Source organism: Stylophora pistillata, chromosome 1 (assembly GCF_964205215.1).
Source record: "Stylophora pistillata chromosome 1, jaStyPist1.2, whole genome shotgun sequence".
Classification (NCBI taxonomy): Eukaryota; Metazoa; Cnidaria; class Anthozoa; order Scleractinia; family Pocilloporidae; genus Stylophora; species Stylophora pistillata.
Window position 1 is genome coordinate 22,355,197 of NC_142519.1, and position 25,150 is coordinate 22,380,346.

A 25,150-nucleotide genomic window follows, 5' to 3' on the forward strand; every position below is an offset into this window, starting at 1 on the left:
ATTTGTTATCCTTCAAATATTAGCTTTAGCCGAATCCCGTAGACAACAGATCCACATCGACCTTTAGCTGCCTTTAATTTAAGAATCAAGATTTTAAATATTATTTCTATTGTAATTTTCGGATCCAAATTGTTGATAGTATACCTAGATAGCTTCAGCCGAATTCCGTAGACAGTAGGTCTACATCAGCCTCTGGCTACCTTTGATTGAACCTGCTATATCAAATAAAGTATGATAATAATGATGATGACGATAGGTGAGGTGCATTTCAGGCTGTAAGGAACAATTTGTCAACAACCATACAAGCCATTAGGTGACGATGTTTCAAATGTATGAGTAAAACCGTACAACTCTTTTGGCGAGGCTCAAAACAGAATGGTAAATCAACAAGATACCCGTACTTGGAAATGCTTTGTGTCCAAAAAATCTCGAATTTCCCTTTTCCCTTCATTTGTTTTCTTTTACAAATTTATGAGAACATCTCACTTTTTTTCCACTTTCTTTGTTTCTTACAGGGGTTGTTCCCTAAGTTTACCTAAGAAATTTTGCGCGAGAAATCGGTGCACGGGCGCCCAAAATTAATGATCTTCTCGCGCATGCCCCAAGCTAAGTTAGATCGTTTTAATGGGGAGAGATGGCGTTGTAGATAGCCTTCAGATCGATAGTGCTGCTCAGGGTTTTTCCAAGGATTTGAGAAGATGAAGGCTAAGGTTGTGTTTGGTTTAAAGATGCTGTAATGTTGCCATGGCTTCATATCACAAAAGTTGTTCAAACATCAAGAAACAACTTGACATTTTCTGAGCACCTTTTTCCAAGGAACACACGAAAAATTGTGGTAATATTGATCTATCAAAGAAGAGCTGTTAAAAATTAATCTTTCTATTTGAGAAACTCCGAGAAGACTACCACGACAGTTAGGGCGGAAACGATCCCTATTTGCAATACAGGAACCCACTGCGTACCGAACCAATCCGGCGCCTGGCTAGGGAATGAATAAAACAAAAAACTAGTGGCTCGATGAACGATTCGTCAAACGAACTGTAAACTGTGCTAAGTCTTTCAAAATCTGCCCTTCGGTTCAAAGTACAGTCTCGTAAACGCATTACTAAGATATTTTTGATAATATGCATCGATTAAATTTTTTTATAGCCCCTGTGTGAACGAAGATTGCTAAACACCTTTCATTACACCTATAGTAATGCCTTAATACAGATTAATTCATGAATTCTGCTCAGCGTGCAGGATAAAATGCGAACTGTTTAAAACGAAGTCGTGCTATGGGTTATGCCTCTCGACAAGGGCTGGCTACCTAGTATGGTGATTGTATTGCTGTCAGTGCCCGTGGGCGATATAAAGTGCATCTTATGTTCTTAATTGCTACCCGGCACATCTTGCCCGCTCGAGATTTCCAGCTTTGATCCCGCGCAAGGAAAAAAAATTACTTGGAGCGGACCCACAAAGCTTGTAATTTTCATTATCCAGCCATCTTGACCTCACGCTTGGTCAATAACGTATATATCTCATCGAAAGTCCAAGCTATGTTTTCTTGAGAGGGGGAAGTTTCTAAAGGATCCACCTTAACGAACAAAACACTGACATACAGTTTACCAGAGAAGTCGAAGAAACTGGCAAACTTCCTTTTCTAGACTGCCTGGTAAGCCACAACAACAACTCATTACGAACGACAGTTTACAGGAAACCGACACACACCGACAGATTACTAGACGAGTCATCCTACAACCCTACATCACACAAAGCCACAGCTATCAGAACTCTAACACGACGCGCACAACTAGTATTTGACTCGACAGACAGCTTATCCGACGAGAACAAATACCTTCACCGTGTTTTTACGAAGAACAACTACAACAACGACTTCATCCGACGAAACTACCACTACCGAAACAAACGACACCGCAACCCCTACGACTACAACAACCATACCGTACATAAAAGGCATGTCTGAAAACATCTCGCGCACCTTACTACCCTTCAATATCCGCGTCGCCCACAAACCCATCACCACACTACGTCAGTTACTAACCAACGTTAAAGACAAAGACGAACCGAGGAACAGACAGGGAACGATTTATAAGATCAATTGTTCCGACTGCCAAGCCTCCTACATCGGTGAGACTGGCAGAAAACTCACAACAAGACTGACTGAATACAGACGGGCGACGAGGAAAGGTGATGTCAGCAATCACATTGCTGAACACCATCGACTTACCAACTACAACATTGACTGGGACTCTGCGCAATGCCTAACCTACAGCACTGACTATTTTCAACGACTGAATCTGGAAAGCTGGTTTACTAACTTAGGACAGACTCCCCTAAACAGATGTCAACAACTACCCGCTCCATACAAACGACTCATTCACGACATAAACATCACAAACGACCGAAAAAGAACGACCTAACTTTACCGACAGATCGAAACAGACCAATCACGACCGACTTACGTCACTTGAGTCTTACAGCCAATAACATCACGGCAAAACCAACCGATCATTTCACACGAACTGGAATAAGAACATTCTACTGACAACAATCATTCACTTGACTCTGATGATGACTTCCGCACAGGTTGTCGAAACGTCAGTCACTACCACCGACAACAGTCCTTCTCAGGACTACACTCACCCGGACGATCAGACTACACCTTCACATGTTACCCCCGGGTTCAAACCATTTACTGCAAAGAAAATTTTACTAAAGTGCCGAAGGAGACTGAGGTATGGCGATAACAGATGGATTTCGTTGTGAACTATGTTGACTCAAAATCATACATTTGGTTTTGTTTTGATTTAAATCTAGGAAAGTGGCTCTTTAGGATTGGAAAAATTACGAAAAAAGAAGCCATTTATTTTTTAACCAAAGTTAAATATCTATCATTGCAAAACCAATTACTGTTAATTTTACAAAGGTAAACTTCCACTATTTTAATTATGCTAATATCGGAGAGAAGGAATTTTTCTCTCATTAATATCTTGCAATAGTTCCATTATTTACTGTGTTGTCAAAATAGCGTAGTTAAGTTTTCATAACATTAAATTATTTTGGAATTTATTTTTGTGTCTGTTATTATCACCATTCAAATTCAAGACAGATACCAGTAATTTTAATCAATCAGTTACCTTAAACCAATTGTCAATCAAAACCAACTCAGACCAACCCATCCTTAACTCCCACCCCCCATCATATCAATCAAAATATTCAGTTCAAAATTTTTTTTAACTCAAAAAAACTTTTTTTGGCTCCCTATACCTAACCTCTTCTCCGAATTCACGAACATAAGCAGTGAAGAGTTTATATCCGGGGGAGAAGACCTTATGATAATGAAAAATAAACCTGTCCAACCTACCTATAAATCGCTAAATCTCGGTCCATGAGTTTTACAACGGCGAACAGGAGAAATAGAACGTACAGCGACAAGAGTGAGGATAACTTTGATTATCAAAGTGAATAGCTGGAAACTAAGAGGAGAAGCACACTAAGTTTCTGCACTGTTTTGTTTCCAGTTTTGTTAGAATACATTATTGAGAAATAAAAATATTGTTAGGATATTTGAGTGTCATTGGGCACGAAGAAAAGTATGACGACGGTGTGACCCCAGAAGTCTTCTACGTTACACAGGTACAAGCAATCGAACCTTTTTCTGTATTCTTTTTCTTTTATTCCATTTTTTTACAACGATTTAAAGTGGGCCACAGAAATATACTCAACTTGACCTCGGCACTGATGACTTAAAGTCCATCGGTTGTTAAGAAACACGTAATACAAAACGAACACACACAAAGATGAACACACACTCACACACAAAGGCAAAAAAAGAAGAAAAGACAATGTAATTATAGTCTCACGACACATACCGATCGTTATCACGATTTCTTTTCCTGTCATCCTATGTGCCATAAAAGATCTGTTGTCAACACCTTACTGAAAAGAGCAAACAACATTCCATCTACCAATAAAGGCAGACGGGAAGAAATACAACGAGTAAAGGCCGTTCTGCGAGATAACAATTATCCAATGCCTTTTATACGGAACTGTGAGACGTTTCGTTGTTCTGATTAGCCGATGCGGCCATTCTGAATACTGAGACATGCGCAATCCTACAGAAAGGATACGATACCACAAGACCTGCGTAACCGTTAATCTGTGTCTACATATTCATGTATCAGTTATTATGCTCTAACCACACACGAAATCATTTGAAATCGCATAAACAATACTCTGCACTTTACTAATGGTCATTCTAGTCTAGTTAGCAACGTTTATGTCCTCTTTAGTAGGTAGTGCTTCAATGGAGTAATGCTATGTACGAAAACCTTTTTTAAAAATCCCGTTTAAGGGTAAGACCACTTTGAGTTCGATTGAGTGAGAAATTTGCGGATTTTCCGGCCCGGAATTATCACGATAGCTCTCTGCTTTAACCATTTGCTTCGTATTTAGTTTACCCTGAGCCATCAAAATCTTTAGAATTCGGCTTCGAAGTTGAGGGTCAGATTACTTATAACGGCATCAGCGCCGAGAAAGAGAAAGACAACGCACGAAACGAAACTACACAGGCACATGGGGCATTGGACGAGGCTCTAAACAGCTCAAAAGACAACGATTGCTATTCATCCTTAAACCTGATTGACCAAGAAATTAGATCTGTTTCAACAAGCCATCCCCAATCTTCTAGCTTTGGCACACATACAAGCATTACTATTTACCACAGCAAGATCACAAGACTCTAAACGGTACAATGAACGACATCTACGAAAAACTAGAAGATTAAAGCTGATTCGATTAGGAGCTTGTATTGAAACAATTTATATCAACAACATTCTTGTACGAGATCAAGTTTGACCTTCTTGGTATTACTAAGACCCACCTTAACTCAAGTGTGTCAGACGATTGGATCAGAATTTCTGGATATAAATTCGTGAGGAGGGATCGCGGTCCCTGTGGAGGTGGTGTTCTGATATATTTCAAAGAAGATCTTACTGTATACCCTTCTGTTTCTTGGGAAAGACCAAATTTAGAAGCATCATGGATGAACATCACCATGAGACCCTAATCCTTCCTTGTTGGCTGTGTCTACAGACCACCCGATGACTCCTCCTTTTTCGACTCTTTCAGAGACCTGATTGCAAATATCTGGCTGAAAAGAAAAAACGTAATCCTTGTTGGCGACTTCGACTCTGATATGTTGCACAAACCTAACAATAGGGAATCCGAATATGGAAAACGCCTACGAGGGATTCTATGTAGCTGTGGACTAAAAAACATTATCAACAGCCCAACCCGTATTACTGTCACCTCCAAGTCACTTATTGACCTCGTGATCACTAGTCAACCCTCAAAAATCCAAACCTCTGGCTCCATCGACCTGGGTATCTCTGACCACAACCTAATATTCGCAGTCTTCAAAGTTACAAGAGGTAATGCAAAACCCAAAGTTATCCCAACCAGGAATTATAAATCACTAGACACAAGGCAACTTAGAAGTGACTTCGACCGGGCTCCCTGGCATATAACTAGTTTATTCGACGACATCGATGACAGTGTAGACGCTTGGCAATGTCTATACAATGAAATATTACATCATCACCTACCCCCACGAGATGCTAAAATAAGAGATAAGTCTCTTCCTTGGATCAACACCTCCATCAGGAAAGAAATGAACAAAAGATACAAGCTCCTTAAAAAGGCAAAGTCATCAGGCGACCCCGAATTATGGGGTCCCTACAAACAGAAGCGATATGAGGTTAAGAAGCTACTAAGAAGTGCTGAAGCTGATTATTGGCAAAAATTATTCAATGAAGCTACTGATTCTAATGAATTTTGGAAATTGACCAACCAAGTCTTGAGGAAATACAAATTTAAAAACATTGGTCCAATCTGTGATCACAACTAGGAGATAATAACCCATGATTCAGAGAAGACAGAGTATTTTAATGACTTTTTTGTGAATGTCAGCAAAGACCTCACTAAGCAACTTGACCCTTTGAACTTGTCATCTATAAACACCTTTATCACTAGAGTCATTCCTACCAGGGACAAAACTGACATGAGCTGGGAACTGGTAAAAAACAAACTGACTAAAGCTGCTAACCCCAAGAAGGCTACTGGTCCAGACCAAGTATCCCCCAGGGTCCTCTCCATGATTGGTGACCCTGTTATCCACAGTCTTTTACCAATCTTCAGGAAGAGTATATGTGACGCATCTTTCCCTTCAAGTTGGAAATTATCACGCGTTAACCCCATATTTAAGAAAGGCTCACCAACAGAAGTGAACAACTACAGACCTATCTCCCTCCTCAGCCCCTGGGAAAATCTTAGAAGATGTTGTCAGTGATACCTTGAACAACCATTTGCACACACAAGGCTTGTTTTCTCATAGACAGTGGGGTTTTCGGAAAAATTATTCAACTGAAAGCCTCTTACTTCACCTAACAGAGACCTGGAAAAATGCGCTGGACAAGGGCCTTAAAGTGGGCGTGCTTTTTATTGACTCTCGAAAAGCATTCGACACAGTGAACCATACCATCCTTCTAGAGAAGCTAAAGGCAATTGGGATATCTGGCGATTTGCATTCGTGGCTTACCGATTACATGTCTGCACGTAAACAATTTGTCCAAATATCAGGATATCAGTCCGAGCCCAAAACCATCACACATGGAGTTCCCCAAGGCTCAATACTAGGGCCAAAATTATTTTCAATATTTGTAAACGATATTCCAGAATCCATAACTAGTGGTGAATTATTTATGTTTGCCGATGATACCACTATTTTTACAATTGGAAACAACATCGACGATATCATCTTAACACTCCAGTCTGTACTAGGCCAGCTGTACACCTGGCTCCGGTTGTTCAAAGGGCGGATAACGCTATCCAGCGGATAAATCGCTATCCAGCGGATAAGTGTTACCAAAACGTACTGCGCTCTCCACCGGATAGAGATTTATCCAGTGTATAGCGTTATCCATCCTTTGAACAACCGGGGCCTGGTGTCAATCAAACAGATTAATCGCCAACGAATCGAAATCTGAAGCCCTGATAATTTCTAGCCAGAACTTCATTGGCCCCCTGCCACGTTTGGCCTTTGGTAATAGCTTTATTGAGTACAAATCATCATCTAAATGTCTTGGGGTGACAATTGATAGCAAGCTATCATGGCAGGAGCACATAAAGAACGTTTGTAAGTCATTCAGCAACAAAGTCGCAGTACTGAATCGGATAAAGTTTTTACCGATACCAACCTTAGAAAACATTTATTATAAAACTGTTATCCCTAGCGTTTTGTATGGCATTGTAGTCTGGGGGTCTTGTTCTTCAACCATGACGGATGATATTGATCGAACTCATTTAAGAGCTACTAGAATTATTTACAACCTACCCCATAGCATCCACAGTGATGACATCATGAACGCTCCACACTGGAACTCTATTGTTTCATTTTACATCAGGAGACTTTTAGTTATTACGTACAATATCTATCATGGAAATAGCATCGAGCCTCTAAATGACTTAATAGTGAAATCCGAGACTCCTTATGACTTAAGAAAATCCCTAAAAGTTAAGGTTCATAGACCAAGAACAGAAATGGGAAGATCTTCGTTTAAGCACAGAGCTGCACTATCCTGGAACCTCCTTCCCAAAGACATGAAGAACTGTTCAAACTTAACTACCTTCAAGAGAAAACTCAGGGAAAATAAGAGAATTCTGAAATTTATAAGTTTTGCTAAAGCTTCCTGCAGCGTTTCCTACAAATCTGTTTATTTTAAATACTTTTAACATTTACTCCGTATTATTATTAATATTTATTTCTTTTAATTGTCATTATTTACATACCACTTTCGGTCTATTCACTGATTAGGTATTTATTAATTGATAGTTTAATTGATGCAGGTCCACATCAGGACGTAATGTCTTGCCTACCCCTCAACCTGCTTTATTAAATAAACTATGATGATGATGATGATTCGCCACAACAGGCCAATCAGGGATTAATTTACCCACAATGCCACTCACTTTATCACCCATTCCTACCCCCTCCCTCACACATTTGGAGCCTGTTTAAACGCTTTTCCTTCTTTTATTATAATAACATTAAGCTTTCTACAATATAACAAGCAAAATAAAGGTCCTTTTTTTAAAAATTAATGAAACTTTCTTTTTACAGTAGCACTGTGTTGTCGAGTATTAACCGTTTACAAAAAAAAAAAAAGCTGTCCTAAAATAAGCGTAATAATCAAGCCAATAAACATAAAGGTAGGGTCAGCATGAGTTTTCCAAATGAATATTTCATCCTACACCACTTCGATTCTAACAACGACTGTGATCTGTCTTGTTCGAATGTAGCATTTACTTATACTAGAAATTTAAAGATAGAATTTTCATATCAGCTTAACGGCTTTGTAGATTTTTTTTATGCTTAAAATAACTCCACTTGAATCGAAAATTGTAACATACTCCTAGCTTACCAACAGTACACAGTACATGTACTTTAGGTGAAGACAGTAAATTCAATATATTAACTTCTGGGAATTACTCATGTTTTATATGTGTGATTTGTTTTCCGAAAGTTGACTACAGCTCTTATAATAATTTTCCCACAACCAAAATACTTTATACAACTACACGTAACATCATAACATCACCTATTACAAAAATTCTGATAACAAGGTATTTTTTTGGGACGGACAGGAATTTCCAAATATTTAACAGATGAACTATGACATCTTGCAGTTAATCTTTAAAAAAGTGAAATGTTCTTAATATTTGCCTCGTCACCAGAAGTAGAGCAACAATTATAGTATGGAAGCCATTTGCACAATGGACTTCAATTTTCTATTCCCATATTCACTTAATCAGAACAATAATGGAATTCTACTGCACATCATTAAAAAATATCAGAATGTTCTCCATAAGCAAAAAGGCCCAGTGTTTTCCCCAACTACAGCAGCTAGACAAAGCAGTAAAATACCTGTCTTGATCTAATTTTGATTTTTTGCTGGCTAGAGTTGTTTTTTCCCATTTAGGGCTGGTTACTAAAAAATCTCTGGAGAACTTGATTTCATGTTAACATACGATTCCTATATGTTGAAAATTTGCCACATTACATTTCACCCCTCCATTCTTTGTTAACAGCCAATACATTTGTAATTAAGGTTAAACTTGAATTGTAAAGGTTACAACTTCCAGCTGTTGTGAAATGTGATAAACAGTGCAACAGCCACTGTTACCAATGCTTGATGCCTGACAACATAATGCCCTGGATATTACTCAATGTCTTCAGGATCTGCACCCAATATGGCAGCTGGAGGGTGAGGCCCAGCACCAGCTGCTGCCAGCGCAGCAGGCTCATCTACAGCCTCCACCAGTCCTGGGGTTCCTGTCTTGGTTTTAACACACTGGAAGTCAACATGACGACTTTTGCTTTCTTCCTTCTCCCACGACATTCGTACGAAGGGTCGTTGAACATAGTTGTAAATTACTAAAAAGAGAAAGAAGCAACTCAAGAATACTTGGTTGTACTGAGGAAAAAGGGTTTCAAATGTGCAAAGACTGGCAAGACAATCCAACAAAAACTTTTAACCTTATTCATTTCACATAACTTAGGACAAAAGTAGATCACTTTTATTTATTACAAAAAATAAAATTGAAGGAGAAGGGCTGGCCATCTGGAAATAAATGTATCATTTTCAGCTTTTGGTTGGCCTGAATCAGGAATTACACAAAACATAAAATGAGTGCTGGTATTTCCTTAAAGAAGAATCTGGGCACTTATTTAAATATTGAAGGAGCGTGCTTATTAAATTTGCACATCCATAGGACAAAAATTGCCAAAAAAAGAAAAAAGATAATGCACATAACAGAACTCTGTAGATACACAGAGATAAAAATAACTGGACATGACTTAATGAAACCAAAGCTATTCTCCTGTACTAATTCCACTGTAGTTGAAGCTTAAAAAGTTGGTTGCAAGTTAAGTGGCCTTAGAACAGTGCTCGACCCTAACTTTTCAACTTACTAGCCAGGTGGCTAGTGACAACTTAGATGTTTTTAGAGGTTAAGACAACTTCAGTCTGTTTACTAGCCAAACTGGCAAGTGAAAATTGAAAACCACTAGCCAAAAATGAATTTCTACCAGCCTATGGCTGGCTAGTGGGCTACTAGCTAGTGTTGAGCCCTGTTATAAACAGGTTTGCTTTGTATCCCTACTATATAATAAAGTGAGGGGGGAGGGGAGGCAGTGCTCAATTGAGAGGCTGAAAGTTTCTAAAGAAACTGTGGTGCTGTGTCAGTGGGAGTAACAAGGTAATTTGGTTATAACTACAGCTGTAAGTTGAAATTGTACATTGGCCACCATAATGAAGGGCTAACCTTTGAAACGTCAGCTTTTATATTCATTACGGTGGCCAATTTACAATTTCAACTTAGTTGATATAACCAAATTACTCAATAGCGCATTGCAGAAACGTGAGAGGACTTGGACAAGTTTCTTATATTGATTACATTGAAAATCTAAACATTTCAGCCGAGACGTTACCGAATGAAAAGCTACCCAGCCAAGTTTGAGAGTCTTCGGTGGAAAAGTGTCCAAATCGGAGCCTTGCAAAAGTTGCAAAAATTCCATACAAACCCTTAAAATTTTTTAGCCTGCCTACCCAATCCATACAAACTCTCTATATTAGGTGATATTTGAAGAGCTGTCATTTTGCCATTTTCCTCCTCTAAATAGTTCTATTCTTACTCAAGACTCTCAAATTTAGTTGATCTTTCATTTGAATATCTTAGTTTTTCAAACAAATGGAAAACAACCACACTCTTTCCCAGTCCTCTCACATTTCTGCAATGGGCTAAGGGAGTGGGCTCTTATTCAGGAGAGGGTGCATATAAGAGCTTGGATGGTTATTCCAGGAAAGACAGTATAAGGAATTAGTAGCATATTAATTTTAGAGCAAATAAAGTTATGTGACTACCATCGTGTATAATTGTATGACAATTCTCACAACACATGAAGCAAAAAATGCTGATAGAGCAGATGAACATGAAGTTTATATCAAAGGTAAGAACAAAACCTTTTGTCCCAAATAATTATGCTATATAATTGGTTTGGGTTTTAGGTCAAAACCACATACAAAACCACATGGCTACTGTCAAGAGCTTCTTTGCACATGCTGGGAATGAAAACATTATTAACAACATCAAATGTGATAATTCTCCTTGTGGATGAGGCAAATCAATCTTACCTTCAGGTCTCCCTCCATTTGGCCTTTGTTTGATCTTCTCCTTATGAGTAGGGTAGCCTGCAGAAATAAAGGCCAGTGAGATATTGTTTGTTGAATCCAAGTAATGTTTTAAAGATTACTTAGAAAAACATAATTTATTTCATTACATGTTCCTCAAAAGTTAAGTTAGATTGCTTATGCTTATCCCTTTTCACTCCCTCTGGAGCATAGGTCCAAGGAAACCTCACGCCATCTCCTTCTATCCTGGGCCAGCTTCTCTATCTTCTCCAGGTTAGATTAATCATCAAATAAAAGATTTTTTTTAAAGAGATGCAAGTGAATTTTCTTTGTGTTATCATAATTGCAAGTGCAGTGGTTCTAAAAATAAGTGTACAATAGAATGAATAATTATATTAAATGCAATGAAAGAAAGTGACTCCAAAGTAGTTGGTTTCTCTTCATCCCAAGAGAAACCCACCACATTCTTGTCAACTCCTTCTACACCATGTCTTCAAAATGTAAAATGAACATTTTTCCTTCCTTCTAGGTGTATGAATGGTTATTGAACAAGAACCTTCTATTCCAAGCCTGATTTTCTTAAGCCCTCTTTCCTTTAGCACTTCTTTGGCCACATCACGATTTTCAAAGTACTTGAAGAATCGGTAAAGAGATGTTGAATACACAACTAAGTCACAAAGGAAACAGCAATGAGTAAATAAACAATGATTGGAAAAAATGAGTTATTCAGAGGTAACTATAATGATGCATCGTAGCAGGTTTCTTTAGTTTGTTCCATAAACAACACCTCGTAACACCTTACAATAAGAGTGGAATACATGACTGTTGGAGTACAATATTTTTGTTGGCACTTAATGACTTAGTCCTTGGGTCAATTAAGTCTGAAAATGATTCATTTCTTTGGTCAATCAGATTAAAAAAAAAAAGCACTGTTCCTAATTTAACCATCACTGGCTACAGCAGTCTGAGTATATCAACTGAAATGCAGTCATGGAAAATACTAGTCTCCAAATTTTGAAATTAATTTTTTGAACCATGGCAACGTTACCTCAGTCTGTAAATTTGTTAATAATCATTAAAAAGTTCTTTGAATCTATAGTTCTCAACTCTCAAAGCTAAGCTCCCAGAAGAATCACTAATGCCTGAAGGCTCTCGTTTCAGAAATTGAGATGGTCAGGTTCTTATAAAAAGGTAATAAGACAAATTTATAACAGTCAGCCACAAACAAAAGTTTCTGATGTATAGTCTATAGCATCCCTGACATGTTAGAGCACAACCTCGAGTCAAACATGCAAGAGTCCAAGAAAATTTCAATTGAGTTATTACTTACTGTGAGTATACTCCTCCCCCATACTGGGTGGATACTCTTCATCCCAATCCACCACATCGTCATCAGTAAGGATCACTATGTGACATTCACGGTCCCCTTTCTGTAAACAAATTTGCAGATTTTATATTACATAATTTATGTGTGCACTCTCAGTAAAAGACAAAGTAAGCTTGCATTAAATACACAGCTGTTCAAACTGTGTAACTTTGCAGAGTAAGCTACTACAAAGAAGTGACTGTCAGTGATGATTAATTAGTTCAATCCAAAATCAAAAAGTACCAATTTATTTCATTCTAAGGAGACAAAACATGATCAGGGCAAGTACTCTGTCAATTTTATAGCCAAAGCAAATTAATTTACAAACACAGATTACCAGCATGTGTGAACCAAACTGTAAACCTGACTCTTGCCCCTAAGCTTTTATTTGAATTGTTTCTTCATCTACACTGATGTAAACATAGCATGGCATCGCAGGGTCCCTAAGGTGATATCTGACTGGAAGCAGGATTTAGGTTATTGAGTTATTTTACCTTGGCTGAAGAAACCATAACAGGTAGAATGTACTCCTCAACAAAATATTGAAATTGGTTCTTAGCACCATCATTTGACAGTTCATGAAGAAGATCCCCTGCAAGAAAAATCACTTTATAAGGTTAGCGCAGGCAACAAATCAGCTAAATAGTCTACATGGTGCATTGAACTCCACACAAAATGTACCCAGCTTGAGCCAAGTCCCATGGCTTGGTCACTACACTGTGACTTTAAAGGCAAGACACCATTACGGTGCCTCTCTTCCCAATAGGGTATAAATTAAAGTAGAAGCTCACTGTCATGAAAACTCTAGAAATATTATAGCATACTTGTATCTTTTTTTGGACTAGCACCCTATCAAGGAAGGTTAGAAATACTCCTTGTCACTTCCTGGAAAGTGTACTGGCATGGCAGTAAAAGAAGTGTCTCGAATGCAGACTCAGATTCACATACATATGGGCGTGGGCTAATATAATGTGCAGTACAATGTAGCAATAATAATAACTATTAATAATAATTATGCAATCATTATCATCATTATATCTATCATGAAATCATTATTCATAGAAATACAACATAAGTGTGACTTATCAAATCCAATATTTGACAGAGAGATGCATAAATGGTGAACCAGTATCAGAATTTTTGTACTATGCTCAGCCTTGATGTGTTCTTTAATTATGTTTTCAATAGTGGCAAGGTTACTCAAAAGAAGTGATTGTTGCAATTTGAAAGTAGTTTCAGAGCAACTTACTTAAATTCTGACATCTGACCACTTGAGCATTAAATGGTATAAGCAGATAATCACATGCTTCACGAAGTTCTGGAATTTGTACACTTGGTGGACAGTTAATCAGACCTGTTTTATAGTAATCCTGTAAAAAATCATAATACATTTTCAAACTATATCAAATACTTACATGTACTGTTAAACTCTGATCTTAAATTTGAAATCTTACATCATGAATTTTACCAACAACTTTGCAATGAAAGTTGCCAAATTAGTGACTTAAGCATTTGGCTTTCGTACTTCGCAGCTGCTTGTTTTTGGCAGTGTAGAATTATAGTAAGGAAAAGTACAATAAGTTTTTGCATAAATACAAGCCATTTATTTCTTTTGATAAAAATTTACTCCTTTCTCTAGGTTGTCCAAATATTATTTTAACCTTGACATGTCACACAAGCCTCCAAAAAGCAGAATTGGGAGCCCAGAAATTGGTTTTGTTTTAGCTATAGTTTGCTCCTGGCTAGTATCACAATAAATAAAAAAGCCGAGTACTGCATCACAGACAGAGGGTGCATTCTTTGAAAGTGAACTGAGAGCCATGACTACCCAGACCGGAAAAGTTCTGTCTATCTCATACAAAAGCTTTTGAAACTATTATTGGTTACTCTATCTTTGTCTCAAACAAAATGCCTTAAAGGGTGCTGGTACACAATTAATATACATGTTCCCTTTCATAGACAGGTAAAAATGAATGATATAAAATCCCGACGTTTCGGTGACTTCATGACGCCATTATCAAGGGTACAAATGAAAATAAAATTAACAAATGTGAGTTCAAGAGTTACAACTAATTTGCATAGGGGAGGTAGCTACAAATACTTTAGCACGGATAGAATCCGTTTGCACGTTCAAACTCGGTGTTAATTGTTTGATGTAAAGCATCTCATCGACAAGACAATCGAATTTGTTCATGCACTTCTTGAGAACTTTGAAACAGCTAAGAAGGTCCTCAGGGACAGCACCTGCGTGGTCGTTGTCGTAGTGCTTGCGTACTGAAGATGACATGCTCTTATGGCTATCCACGCGGGCATATAAATGCCCACGTGTGTAACCAACATAGCTCCCTGTATCGCACAGGTTACATTTAAATTGGTACACTATGCACTGTTGATTAACCAGCTGGGGTTTGGTTTCACATTCTTTAAGGTCTTGGCCAATTAGTTGTAAGTCTTGAACTCGCATTTGTTAATTTTATTTTCATTTGTACCCTTAATAATGGCGTCATGAAGTCGCCGAAACGTCGGGATTTTATATCGTTTGTTTTTACCTGTCTATGTATTACTAAATCTTTGTTAATGTTCCCTTTCATGATGTTAATTATTATCTACTCTTTACACATTAATCAGTGCTAATGATTAATTAACTTCTCAGCAGCACCTTGCAAAAAATAGCATCTTACCAGTATACACTTGAAGACATTTGCAGATATGCCTCTTGCAACTTCATATTCCCCTTTCTCATTTCGGGTTGTGTATTCCATTGTTGAACCAAACATTCTGCAAAAGCATTTACGTACCCAGTTAATGTGAATGTCCATGACTTTCACGTATCAATCAGTACAATATCATTATGCAATACCAACATTTTTTTCAAACAAAGGAATGACATTTTTTATCCTAAAAATACCAGATATTTGGTACAGGACTTATTCACAACCAAAGATACAAGAAATTTTCTGAAGGCACTCAAAAGATATGAAACAAGCTCCTTCCCAGAGTTTTCTTGTTAAACTGAGAAGGCTTGTGAGAAGCATGATCTTTGACTAATTTTTGACATGAAATAGCACAAATAATAATTGAAATGTTATGTTTTGAATCCTTTAGCTATGCTTTGCACAATATACTTGAGGAAATTCCAGTTTAAACAATAAATTTTGCAATCATGCATTCATGAGCTGATTGTTTACAGATTTAAATATCCCTGTAGTGGCTAGATTAATACTGTACACAAACAAGTGCAATTGCAGCTTTGAGACACAAATATCTCTTCAAACTGGCAATATTAGGAGGAACTGCATTTTCTCCTAATTAGGGTGTCAATATGTATGCCTGAGTGTGAAGTCATGATGGCTGGATATTTGCCAAGTTTTTTATTTGCATTTTTATATGGACCGAGACAAAGTTGAGCTCCAAAAAAAAAAAAAAACGCAAAAAAAGAAAGAAGTTAATATCCAGCCATCTTGACCAAACAAGCTTGGTCAATAAATAACTTATTATATAGCAAAAATATTTCGCTTAACAGGGACCATGAATGACTTCATTACTTTGAGAGCCGAAAAAAGAAAGCCAACTTTGTTTATAGCACATTAAACCAAGAGGGTTGTTTAATTTTTCCATATGACTGTCTTTCCCTGCTGTTGCCACCATTGTACAACTTTTTTTCATGTGTAGGATTAAAGTGGGTGGTAAGATGAGCCCATCTTGCCCACTCAGGTAGCCAATAAGAATACAGGATTCACTTCATCTTGCCCTCACAGGCTGCCAGCTATAATAGTAACATGTGGTGTTGCCATCTTAGAATTGCTATACTTCATAACAATTAAGTCATAAGTAACGTTTTAGAGAATATTCAATGAAAAAAAGCTCAAAGCCAACGGATTAAGATGCCCAAAAGTGTTGACGAGACATGTAAAACATCCCTTATCTTGAAAGAGGGCCTTAATAACAGCCCAGTTCTCTAGTTAGTATACTAGTTTATTAGGTAATTGAATATTATGATCTACACAATCTTGAGCTGAAAATATGAACCCCAAATTTATACAAATTTTCCCACGAATAGAAATATTAAAAGTTTATTTTCTTCACTTCCTGTGAATTTCGCATTCCAAACTTTAAGATCAGCGTTCGAAAGAAAAGCATTTATTGAAACTTAAGTAAATTTTAGATCGGCTCATTTGAGCTTTCTGTTATGAACACCAGCAAGACATCATCAACGAAACAAAGTAACATTTACGAAAATTCAAACCATTGTGTTCGTTTGATTATAAAGAGAAAACGGAAATCACGATAGCTTTAAAAACTGGGCAAAAGATTACTTGCACAGCTGAGTCCTGCAATGAATCTCGAAACTTACAAGTCGTGTACTCATGTTAATTGCAAGGAAAGATGTCAACATGAGAGTATACCAACCTTCCCAACATGGTGTTTGGATGAGCAGTAAAGAGCGATCTTTCGACGACAAAACGTGTATCGTCCACTACCAGCGTAATTTTATCGGCGGCGTCGCCACCCAGAGCATTTCTTGGTAAAATCTGAGTCACAACTTTGTTTCGTTGTTTTTGAATAATAGGAGGCGAGTAGGCACCTTTCCGTAACGAATGTTCCATTCTGTTTCTCGTAGACGTTTTCTGCGGTTCTGAATGGCTCCTAACAAGACGCCTTGAAAAATCTCGAGGAGGAATGTCTAGAGGCACGTAAGCGTTTAACTCTTCTAGCTCACTGTCAGTGGAGTCATCTTCGACTCCGCGACCATCAACATGTTCTTCTCTGTTGCCGTTTTCCATCAATTTGTCCTCGAAGGGCACTCATAGATACACAGCTGTGTTAAAACTAACACTAACTAGGTTTTAAGAGTTTCATTAGCTACTAATGGACCAGAAATGCCGGTGAAATCAGTTAAAGATATGGTCACCGTGGCGGTTATGATTCCATTCGACGGTTTTCAGGAAGCAAAGAGGGTCCTCTATTGAGAATCTTTGTTCATTGATGCAAAATAATGTACCTAACGATGCTGCAATCGATATGGATCTAGGGAGGGGTGGGAGAGGAAATTTGATAGAAAAGAACAATATCTATTTTAAAAATTATCAAGATTACATTCCTGATAAACAGACGGCTAATATTAGGAAGGTTTGAATTAAAAAGCTTGTCCATGACTGACCTTAAGCCATGGGTTGTCGATGCTGTGGACAAGGAGACTTACATGGTTTCGTCAATAATGGTCATGTTCCGTGCCCCAAGGGCCTGATTACATGAGCCGGGCTGATTTCTTTTGTTTTGGTGTTCGCCAAAGCGTGAAAGCAAAAGAAATCAGCCCGGCTCATGTAATCAGGCCCCAAGAACCACATTTTCATTCATATGTAATTTTCATTCATATGTAGTAGAGGGCCCCAAGTTTATTAGTTTTTAACTATTAAGTGCTACCCTCTTTAAATGAAGACTACTACTACTACTACTACTACTACTACTACTACTACTACTACTACTACTACTACTACTACTACTACTACTACTACTACTACTACTACTACTACTACTACTACTACTACTACTACTACTACTACTACTACTACTACTACTACTACTACTACTACTACTACTACTACTACTACTACTACTACTACTACTACTACTACTACTACTACTACTACTACTACTACTACTACTACTACTACTACTACTACTACTACTACTACTACTACTACTACTACTACTACTACTACTACTACTACTACTACTACTACTACTACTACTACTACTACTACTACTACTACTACTACTACTACTACTACTACTACTACTACTACTACTACTACTACTACTACTACTACTACTACTACTACTACTAGTACTACCACAAGTAACGCTTAACAAAATTAATAACGGTTTCAGAAAATCTATTTTCTTATTTTCCTTTACAAAACTACAACAACTATCCCGGATGTAATACGTCATAAGCCACGCATTTTCGTTGCGTTTACGCTCTGACATATTATATTTTATTTCATTTTAGGAAAAAATTCTTATTTTCAAGAAGAATATTTACATTTCCAATTCTTTCACGAAAGCGAAAATATTTTGGTTCTGGAAACTTTCATATTGTGACGTCACGGTGGCAAGTTTATCACGTTGCCAGTTCCCTTCGAGGTTCTTCACGCGCAAATCTTCCGAGTCGATATCTGTGTATTCGTTCGTTCATTTTTTTAACATCGAGTGCCTTTAAAGCGTAGTGTAGTTTGAATCTTATCACGTATTTGGTTTCCACAATGTCCGACGACTACTATGAAGTGTTAGGGGTCCCGAGAACGGCCACAGAAGAAGACATAAAGAAAGGTTATCGAAAGCAGGCGTTGCGATGGCATCCGGACAAAAATCCCAACAACAAAGAACAGGCCGAGGAGAGATTTAAGCAGGTTTCCGAGGCATATGAAATTCTCTCTAACAAAGATAAACGTCAAATATACGATAGATATGGCAAAGAAGGACTGTCCGCTGAGCCAACGAACGGAGGGGGCGAATTTGCTGCAGATGTCTTCGACATGTTTAATTCCTCGCAAAACTTCCGCAGCCCGGAAGAAGTATTCAGGGAATTCTTTGGCTCGTCTTCTATACATGATATTTTCAACTTGGTTTTCCAATCTTTTGGCGGTTATCAAGACTTTACTGACACTGGAAACGCTTCAAGAAGGTCAAACAGGAGACGGAATACAGATTTCTTTGAAACGGATGTTTTCAACGATGGTCAATTCTCTGCCGCTTTCGATAACAGATTTGCCGAGAATTTATACGGAAACGAATATTCCTTTTCCCAAAGCCCCCCGAGCAACCGAAGACAACGGCAACGAAGACAAAGTCGTCGTTCTCAGAGGCGAGCACGGAACAACGTTCCAAACTCACACGACCCTTTCGCCTTTACGAGCTTTGACGACTTCGACACGGTGTTCGATCAGTTTTTGGACATGGAGAGGCATATGATGGCTACGATGGAACACGTTTTCGGCGGACTTTGATTGGTGTTGTTGATGGAAGCATTGGAATTACGTCGACGATTCAAGAAACAGGAAATTTTGTCTTGGACAATGTAAATCCCTTTTGAGAACTAAAACCGAAACCGCAAAACCGCCATAAAGTTTGAAACTGTGTTTACATCGAGATGGGGAGCTGGAGTCCGTAGTTAATTTCATTCAGCCAATATAGTAGATCTGAAGATGTTTGTACAATTAAATGTAATTAGTAAGGTTGCTACGATCTAAGTTACAGAACAGTGCTGTGGTGCTGAAGAATGAATACATGTGATTTACTTGAGAAAATTGTTTGTGATACCTTTAGAAGCATTAGTTTACTGGTCAAAGAGGCAAATTATGTCATAAAACATGAAACCATAAAGTTGTTCCAAGAAAAGTTATTACAACCAGCTAATAAAGAAGTCTATTAGAATAAGAAGGAAAGATCTGGAGAGTTTAGTGGTTTAACACCCAATCCTGAAATTTTTTTGATACAAATTATGCAATCAATGTAAATTTCACTCTTTTATAATTATCTTTCCAAGCATTTCCAGACAATGTCCATGCCCTTCCATGATAAGAGGGAGCATCCAACAGTATCAGCCAAAATCTTTGGAGTGAGCGGAGCATGGAATTGTTCTGGAACAACATACTCGGGTGATTAAACCTGTTGTCACTAAGCACCAACAAGTGAGATAATTTTTCTCACAATTTTATCACTGTCAAACGGACAAGTGAAGAGGAGAAAGAAAAGTATCTAACGGAAAATTATTAGCGAGAGGGTAAATTGTGTAGGAAATAAATGTATGGTGGTGAGGAGAACTGATTTTGAGATCTGTGAGTGGAAGCTGGTTTAAATATATCATTTGGTCTGGTAATTTGCTTCAGGCAATCCTGCTGGGTTTTTCCATTTGATATAATTTTAGTTTGTAATCAGAAGTAAGAGAAGCATCGTTCTAGTAAGGTAGACTAAACTCTTATCTTGCTTATGTCTACAGGGTGTTTGTTGCTTCCTTTCCTGTGAGAGTATGAATTACCATGTGATTTGTGATTGAGGAAGACAAGGAAGTTACACATTGTTTTCCCTGTCTCAAATGGAAAAAGTCGGGCACATCTTATGGAGCTTATTTGTCTCAAAAGGAGAGCACCATAAACTTGGACATGTACATGATTTTTAGTTTGATTTTTACTGGCCCAGAGAGTGAACACATAATGGTGTCAATTTCAAAATAAGTTTGTTTATCAAGTGTACAATATATATACTTGCTCTTCAGAAGATGTTTGTTTTCAATAACCTTACAATCATTTCTTAATCTGCTGTTCACATATGTGATTTTCATATATTCACAGTCATTCATTTGTTACCTCACTGGTTTATTATGAACCCAAAATGACCAGCTCCCAGTTTGCCTGTTGGCTCAGTTTGTAGAGCACTGCACTGGTGTGGTAGAAGTCAATCGATTCAAATCCTGTTCAGACCTGATTATTTTTCAGGCCTTATTTTTAAAATGTTCATTACTGCAAAGATCACTATTCAAGGTTGAATTTATTAGTTATGGATATACAAGGTAAAAATATTTGCAGTGTTTGGAAATACTCACTCTTTGTTGAAAAATATTTTTTTCAACTGGTGTTTTGAATACAACTGTCGGTATTTATACAAGTCATGTACTATTGCTTTTCTTCAGGAGTTTAAATTTAAATGTAAATTTTGAAATGGTATTTCTTAATGGATACGTTTGTTGTTTTGTATAATTGATTACAGGAAAGTTCACATTGCTAACTAGGATTTGAGCTAAATTGGTGTTTATGATATGCAGTTGTATGAAGGAATTCACTGGAAACTAAAGTAATGTACTCTGATTTGGATATTTTTTGACAAGTATGTTTGTAATTTAAAAGGTGGCAAGGCTTTTAATTCCTTCATATAAGTGCAAACTTGAAAACATCTGTTTTCCTAGTTATCCCTTTACTTGCCAATTATGATTACACAGTTTTCCTTCAAAATGCTTAGAAGCTGAAACTGCCTTTCATGAGTTGTGAGACATATTTGCCACATTTGATTTTTGGGTATTTGTTTGAACCATCCAAGCAAGTAATCTTAGCATTCCAGTCAGGATCATAAAAGAATGCAACAGAACGTCTAGGGGTGCTTCGCTTGAGCTCCTCCTCTGGAATTATGACTCTGTGAACCTGTAAAATTGGAAAGGATTGTAAACAATTATATTTTTATCAGGAGACTGACCTTGCTGGAAGAGGTCATCTCTCCAGGTTCAGATGCAACTCAATGTTACTCCAAATAATTGTAACCTCCACTTATGCTTATGACTCACATTGAATTTAACCTATGGTATGTTTAATTTAAAAAGTTACATTTTGAAACCAAGATGAAATCCACCTGATTACACCTTTAGGGGTAAGGAAGAAGTTCCATGATAAAGAGATTCTTTTCAGAAGCTTTAGATTGATTCCCTTTAACAAAACACACCTATGCATATACACCTTGAATATTCTTTTTCCCTAAGAAATAATAGTTCAAGCTATACAGACTAAATTACTGCACTGTATTTACTAGTCTATTACCGTTGACACAAATTTATCTGCCGTCCACCTTTGCATCAAGTCTGCAATGTTTACAAGAATTGTACCCTGAATTGGAGTCGCTGGGACAAACCTCTTCTCTCTGTTGACAACCTATTGATTGGAATTGAAATACAACAACAGTGACAAGTACTAATGTGAACATCAAAATTAACATTGCGACAAGTTAGAGTACTCTCTGTTAGTCCAAACAAATTTAGAATGAGCTGAAGCAAATATTTCACCTCCAGTCCTCCTGCATCATCTTGGAAAAGAAGAGTTATTCCACCATAGTCAGTGTGTTCTCCACATCGTATTTGACCAGGCTTGATGTGTTCGATGTCAGTTATTCTTGGGTAATAATTGAAGCGCAAGAGAGCTGTGCCATTGAGTGTTCCAACATCTTTGTAATAACTCTTGAAGACATCTGCAGGCTTCAATTATTTACATGGAGTTTGGTGAGATATTTCAAGAGAAACAATAACATTACATTTCTAACATTTTGTTCTCAATTTTGTCAGGGTGAATCATTAACCCAGAGGCCCAGCAGTCTCTCTACAGAAGGAGAAGAAACTGTTACTTCCTCAGTCCAGTCACTCAAAAATTATCAATCAAAAGAATGCACCAGTCACAAAATTACTGAAGTGCACATAATATTTGGACTTTCCTCGCAGATGGCTCTACAGTTAAGGATTAAGAATGACCTTTTGCTTTGCTATCATCTTTCAGTCTCATGACTGGATGTCTGTTATTTCTCATTTGACTTCTAGTTATTTGTCTTAGTATGGGAGAAAATCATACGCTTTTAATTAATTTGTTTCTTTGGTGAAATCAGAAGCACAACATGTTTTTGATAAAATCTAATATTCAATTATATAGCTTATTTGAAAGTAAATGTACTTACCAGTCCAAGACCAATAGCCATTGCACTTAGCACCCTATCCCCAAGACGACTAAGAAGATCAAAAAGGCTCTTAACTGTTGTTTGGAGCTCAGGTACCTCTACTGGCCAGCGCTTTAACAGAAAAAAAAAAAAAATTTGAAACTGAAACTTCATCTGATTTATATCTCAAATGTTAACTTCACTTTTCCAAAGAAAATTTTAATAACCTGGAATTCTGATTGCTTTTAAATTACTAGTAGTAAATTTTCAGAAAAACTGATTTTATTGATACTGCATGTTTGGTCAAAATTATACCATTAATGAATCAAATATCAGAAGGCTGTACTTACAAATTTCTTGTCATCAAAAGCGCTGATATCAAAAGATTCCTTTAGGTCACCTGGCTTTGTTGGGTCAGTGCTAGTAAGAAGTCAAGTTGACAGATATAGATTACAAATAAACAAGATATAAGAGCTGACTGAATCTTTCATCTAATTATTAAAATAATTTTGCAATCAATTGGAACAATAGATGACTTACAAATTAAAGATATGTGTATGGAATGGAGAGGATTTGAACTAACTTATAAAAATTTAGGCCATATCATAAATAAAAATAGCTGGCTGCTGACTTCCTGGTCCCTCAGATTTGTAATGTGTCTGGGAGTGCATGCATTTTTTATTTAAGACTGCTTTTCAGGGTATTGTTTCCTTACCTGGCGTCACGTAAATATTCAAATTTTTAGCTCAATGTTCTTTAAAAAAAAGCAACCCCCACTTAAAAAGATTCCTACCCCACCCCATTCCCCCCCTTAAGGATTGGGAACTACATCTGGCTGCAAAACAGGTGTTAACTTGATGATCTTCAATTTGTAAAACATTTGTATTACATTTCTCTTTCCAAAGCTTCCCATCCATTTGAATCTAACTCGTCCTTCTTTCCGTACTTTTTCTTGAGGTTTTTACTAAGTGTGAAGAATTTGTCCATAACACCAAACGTTCCTTCGACCTATTCGGGGAAAGAAGTATAATAACAACCTAAAATTTGTGGTGTGCCGTTAAGTTTAAACCTGAGGGTTCCACGCTTAAACGATCATTTAGGGAAACCTGTTTTCATTAATCCATATCAGTGCAATTCTTCGGTTTTAAAGGTAAAAGGAGTTATCAACATGAATTGGCTTTCTCAATAATTATCTGATCTGCAAACCGGAACAGTCTGTGTCCAGTTCTTGTTTTTTATTTCCTTCTCACGATTAATGCATTATCATTTTCTTTTCCTTTGAAATATTTCCAATACAACAACATTATAGCTAAAATTAAACCCTTAAGAAGTGCTTCCTCACCGTGTCTTCCGAGATTCCATGATTTTTTAGGTAAACAAAGCCAACAGAGCTGAAAGCTTGGTGGATCTGCTTCGCAATCTCTTGCACTTGTTCATCTGAATAAGATGATATGGTGTCGTGCTCAACGCTCATGGCGGCAAAGTCGACCAGAGGTATCCCTGAAATGGTCTCCATTCTCCTTGGAAAGAAATATTGAGTTTTCAAAGGAATATCTAACTTGGGAGGGCTGTTGGAAACCAAGAGATAAAATAGGGTCACGCTATGTTTGAGGGTGGGTGTCGAAAAAGTCACGCAACGAGATCTACTAATTTTATGTGATTGGAAACATACCAAAAAGAGATCAAAGCTGACGAAGAAACAGCAGAAGCATAAAAAACTCAAATATGACTTTCTTCTTGTTGAGATATTTCTATAAATTTCCTTATTCATGGAAGGACAATTAGCCCTAGCTCATCTCTACTGCACCCTGTGGGAAATAATGCACATCACCGCAAAAGTGGAAAAGAAGACTCAAATATTGAAGAAAAGTACTATTTCTTTCATAAGTTCAGAACACATAGATCAGAATCCTGTATATTTCCTTATAGAAAAGAATTCTGTCTAAATCTATTTTAGAAAAGCTAATTTCTCAATCCCAATTCTCCCCACCCTCCCAACACTCGTCTATTAATTACAACATTCGTCTTCAGCGATCATTTTGGTCAGCAGCCATATCTATTAGTA

The 25,150-nt window shown here is 37.4% G+C and overlaps 3 protein-coding genes across 3 annotated transcripts; 1 reads left to right on the plus strand and 2 right to left on the minus strand.

Annotated features, from left to right (window-relative positions):
• Positions 1-8,075: 8,075 nt before the first annotated feature.
• LOC111326434 (BTB/POZ domain-containing protein 10) lies at positions 8,076-17,579 on the minus strand. The gene is made up of 8 exons (XM_022930433.2): positions 17,029-17,579; positions 15,300-15,396; positions 13,868-13,988; positions 13,113-13,210; positions 12,583-12,682; positions 11,809-11,919; positions 11,256-11,312; positions 8,076-9,496 (listed from the first exon to the last, which is right to left on the minus strand). The coding sequence occupies exons 1-8, from the start codon at positions 17,400-17,402 to the stop codon at positions 9,282-9,284; spliced, it is 1,173 nt and encodes a 390-aa protein (XP_022786168.1). The 5' UTR covers positions 17,403-17,579; the 3' UTR covers positions 8,076-9,281.
• A 995-nt stretch (positions 17,580-18,574) lies between these two features.
• LOC111326427 (dnaJ homolog subfamily B member 6) lies at positions 18,575-20,500 on the plus strand. The gene has a single exon (XM_022930428.2). It carries the CDS (start codon positions 18,885-18,887, stop codon positions 19,626-19,628), a length of 744 nt encoding a protein of 247 aa, XP_022786163.2. The 5' UTR covers positions 18,575-18,884; the 3' UTR covers positions 19,629-20,500.
• A 649-nt stretch (positions 20,501-21,149) lies between these two features.
• On the minus strand, positions 21,150-25,045 carry LOC111326426 (uncharacterized). Its single transcript, XM_022930427.2, has 8 exons — positions 24,758-25,045; positions 24,428-24,605; positions 23,975-24,093; positions 23,436-23,505; positions 23,107-23,217; positions 22,448-22,636; positions 22,206-22,316; positions 21,150-21,815 (listed from the first exon to the last, which is right to left on the minus strand). The coding sequence occupies exons 2-8, from the start codon at positions 24,599-24,601 to the stop codon at positions 21,633-21,635; spliced, it is 957 nt and encodes a 318-aa protein (XP_022786162.2). The 5' UTR covers positions 24,602-24,605; positions 24,758-25,045; the 3' UTR covers positions 21,150-21,632.
• Positions 25,046-25,150: the final 105 nt, after the last annotated feature.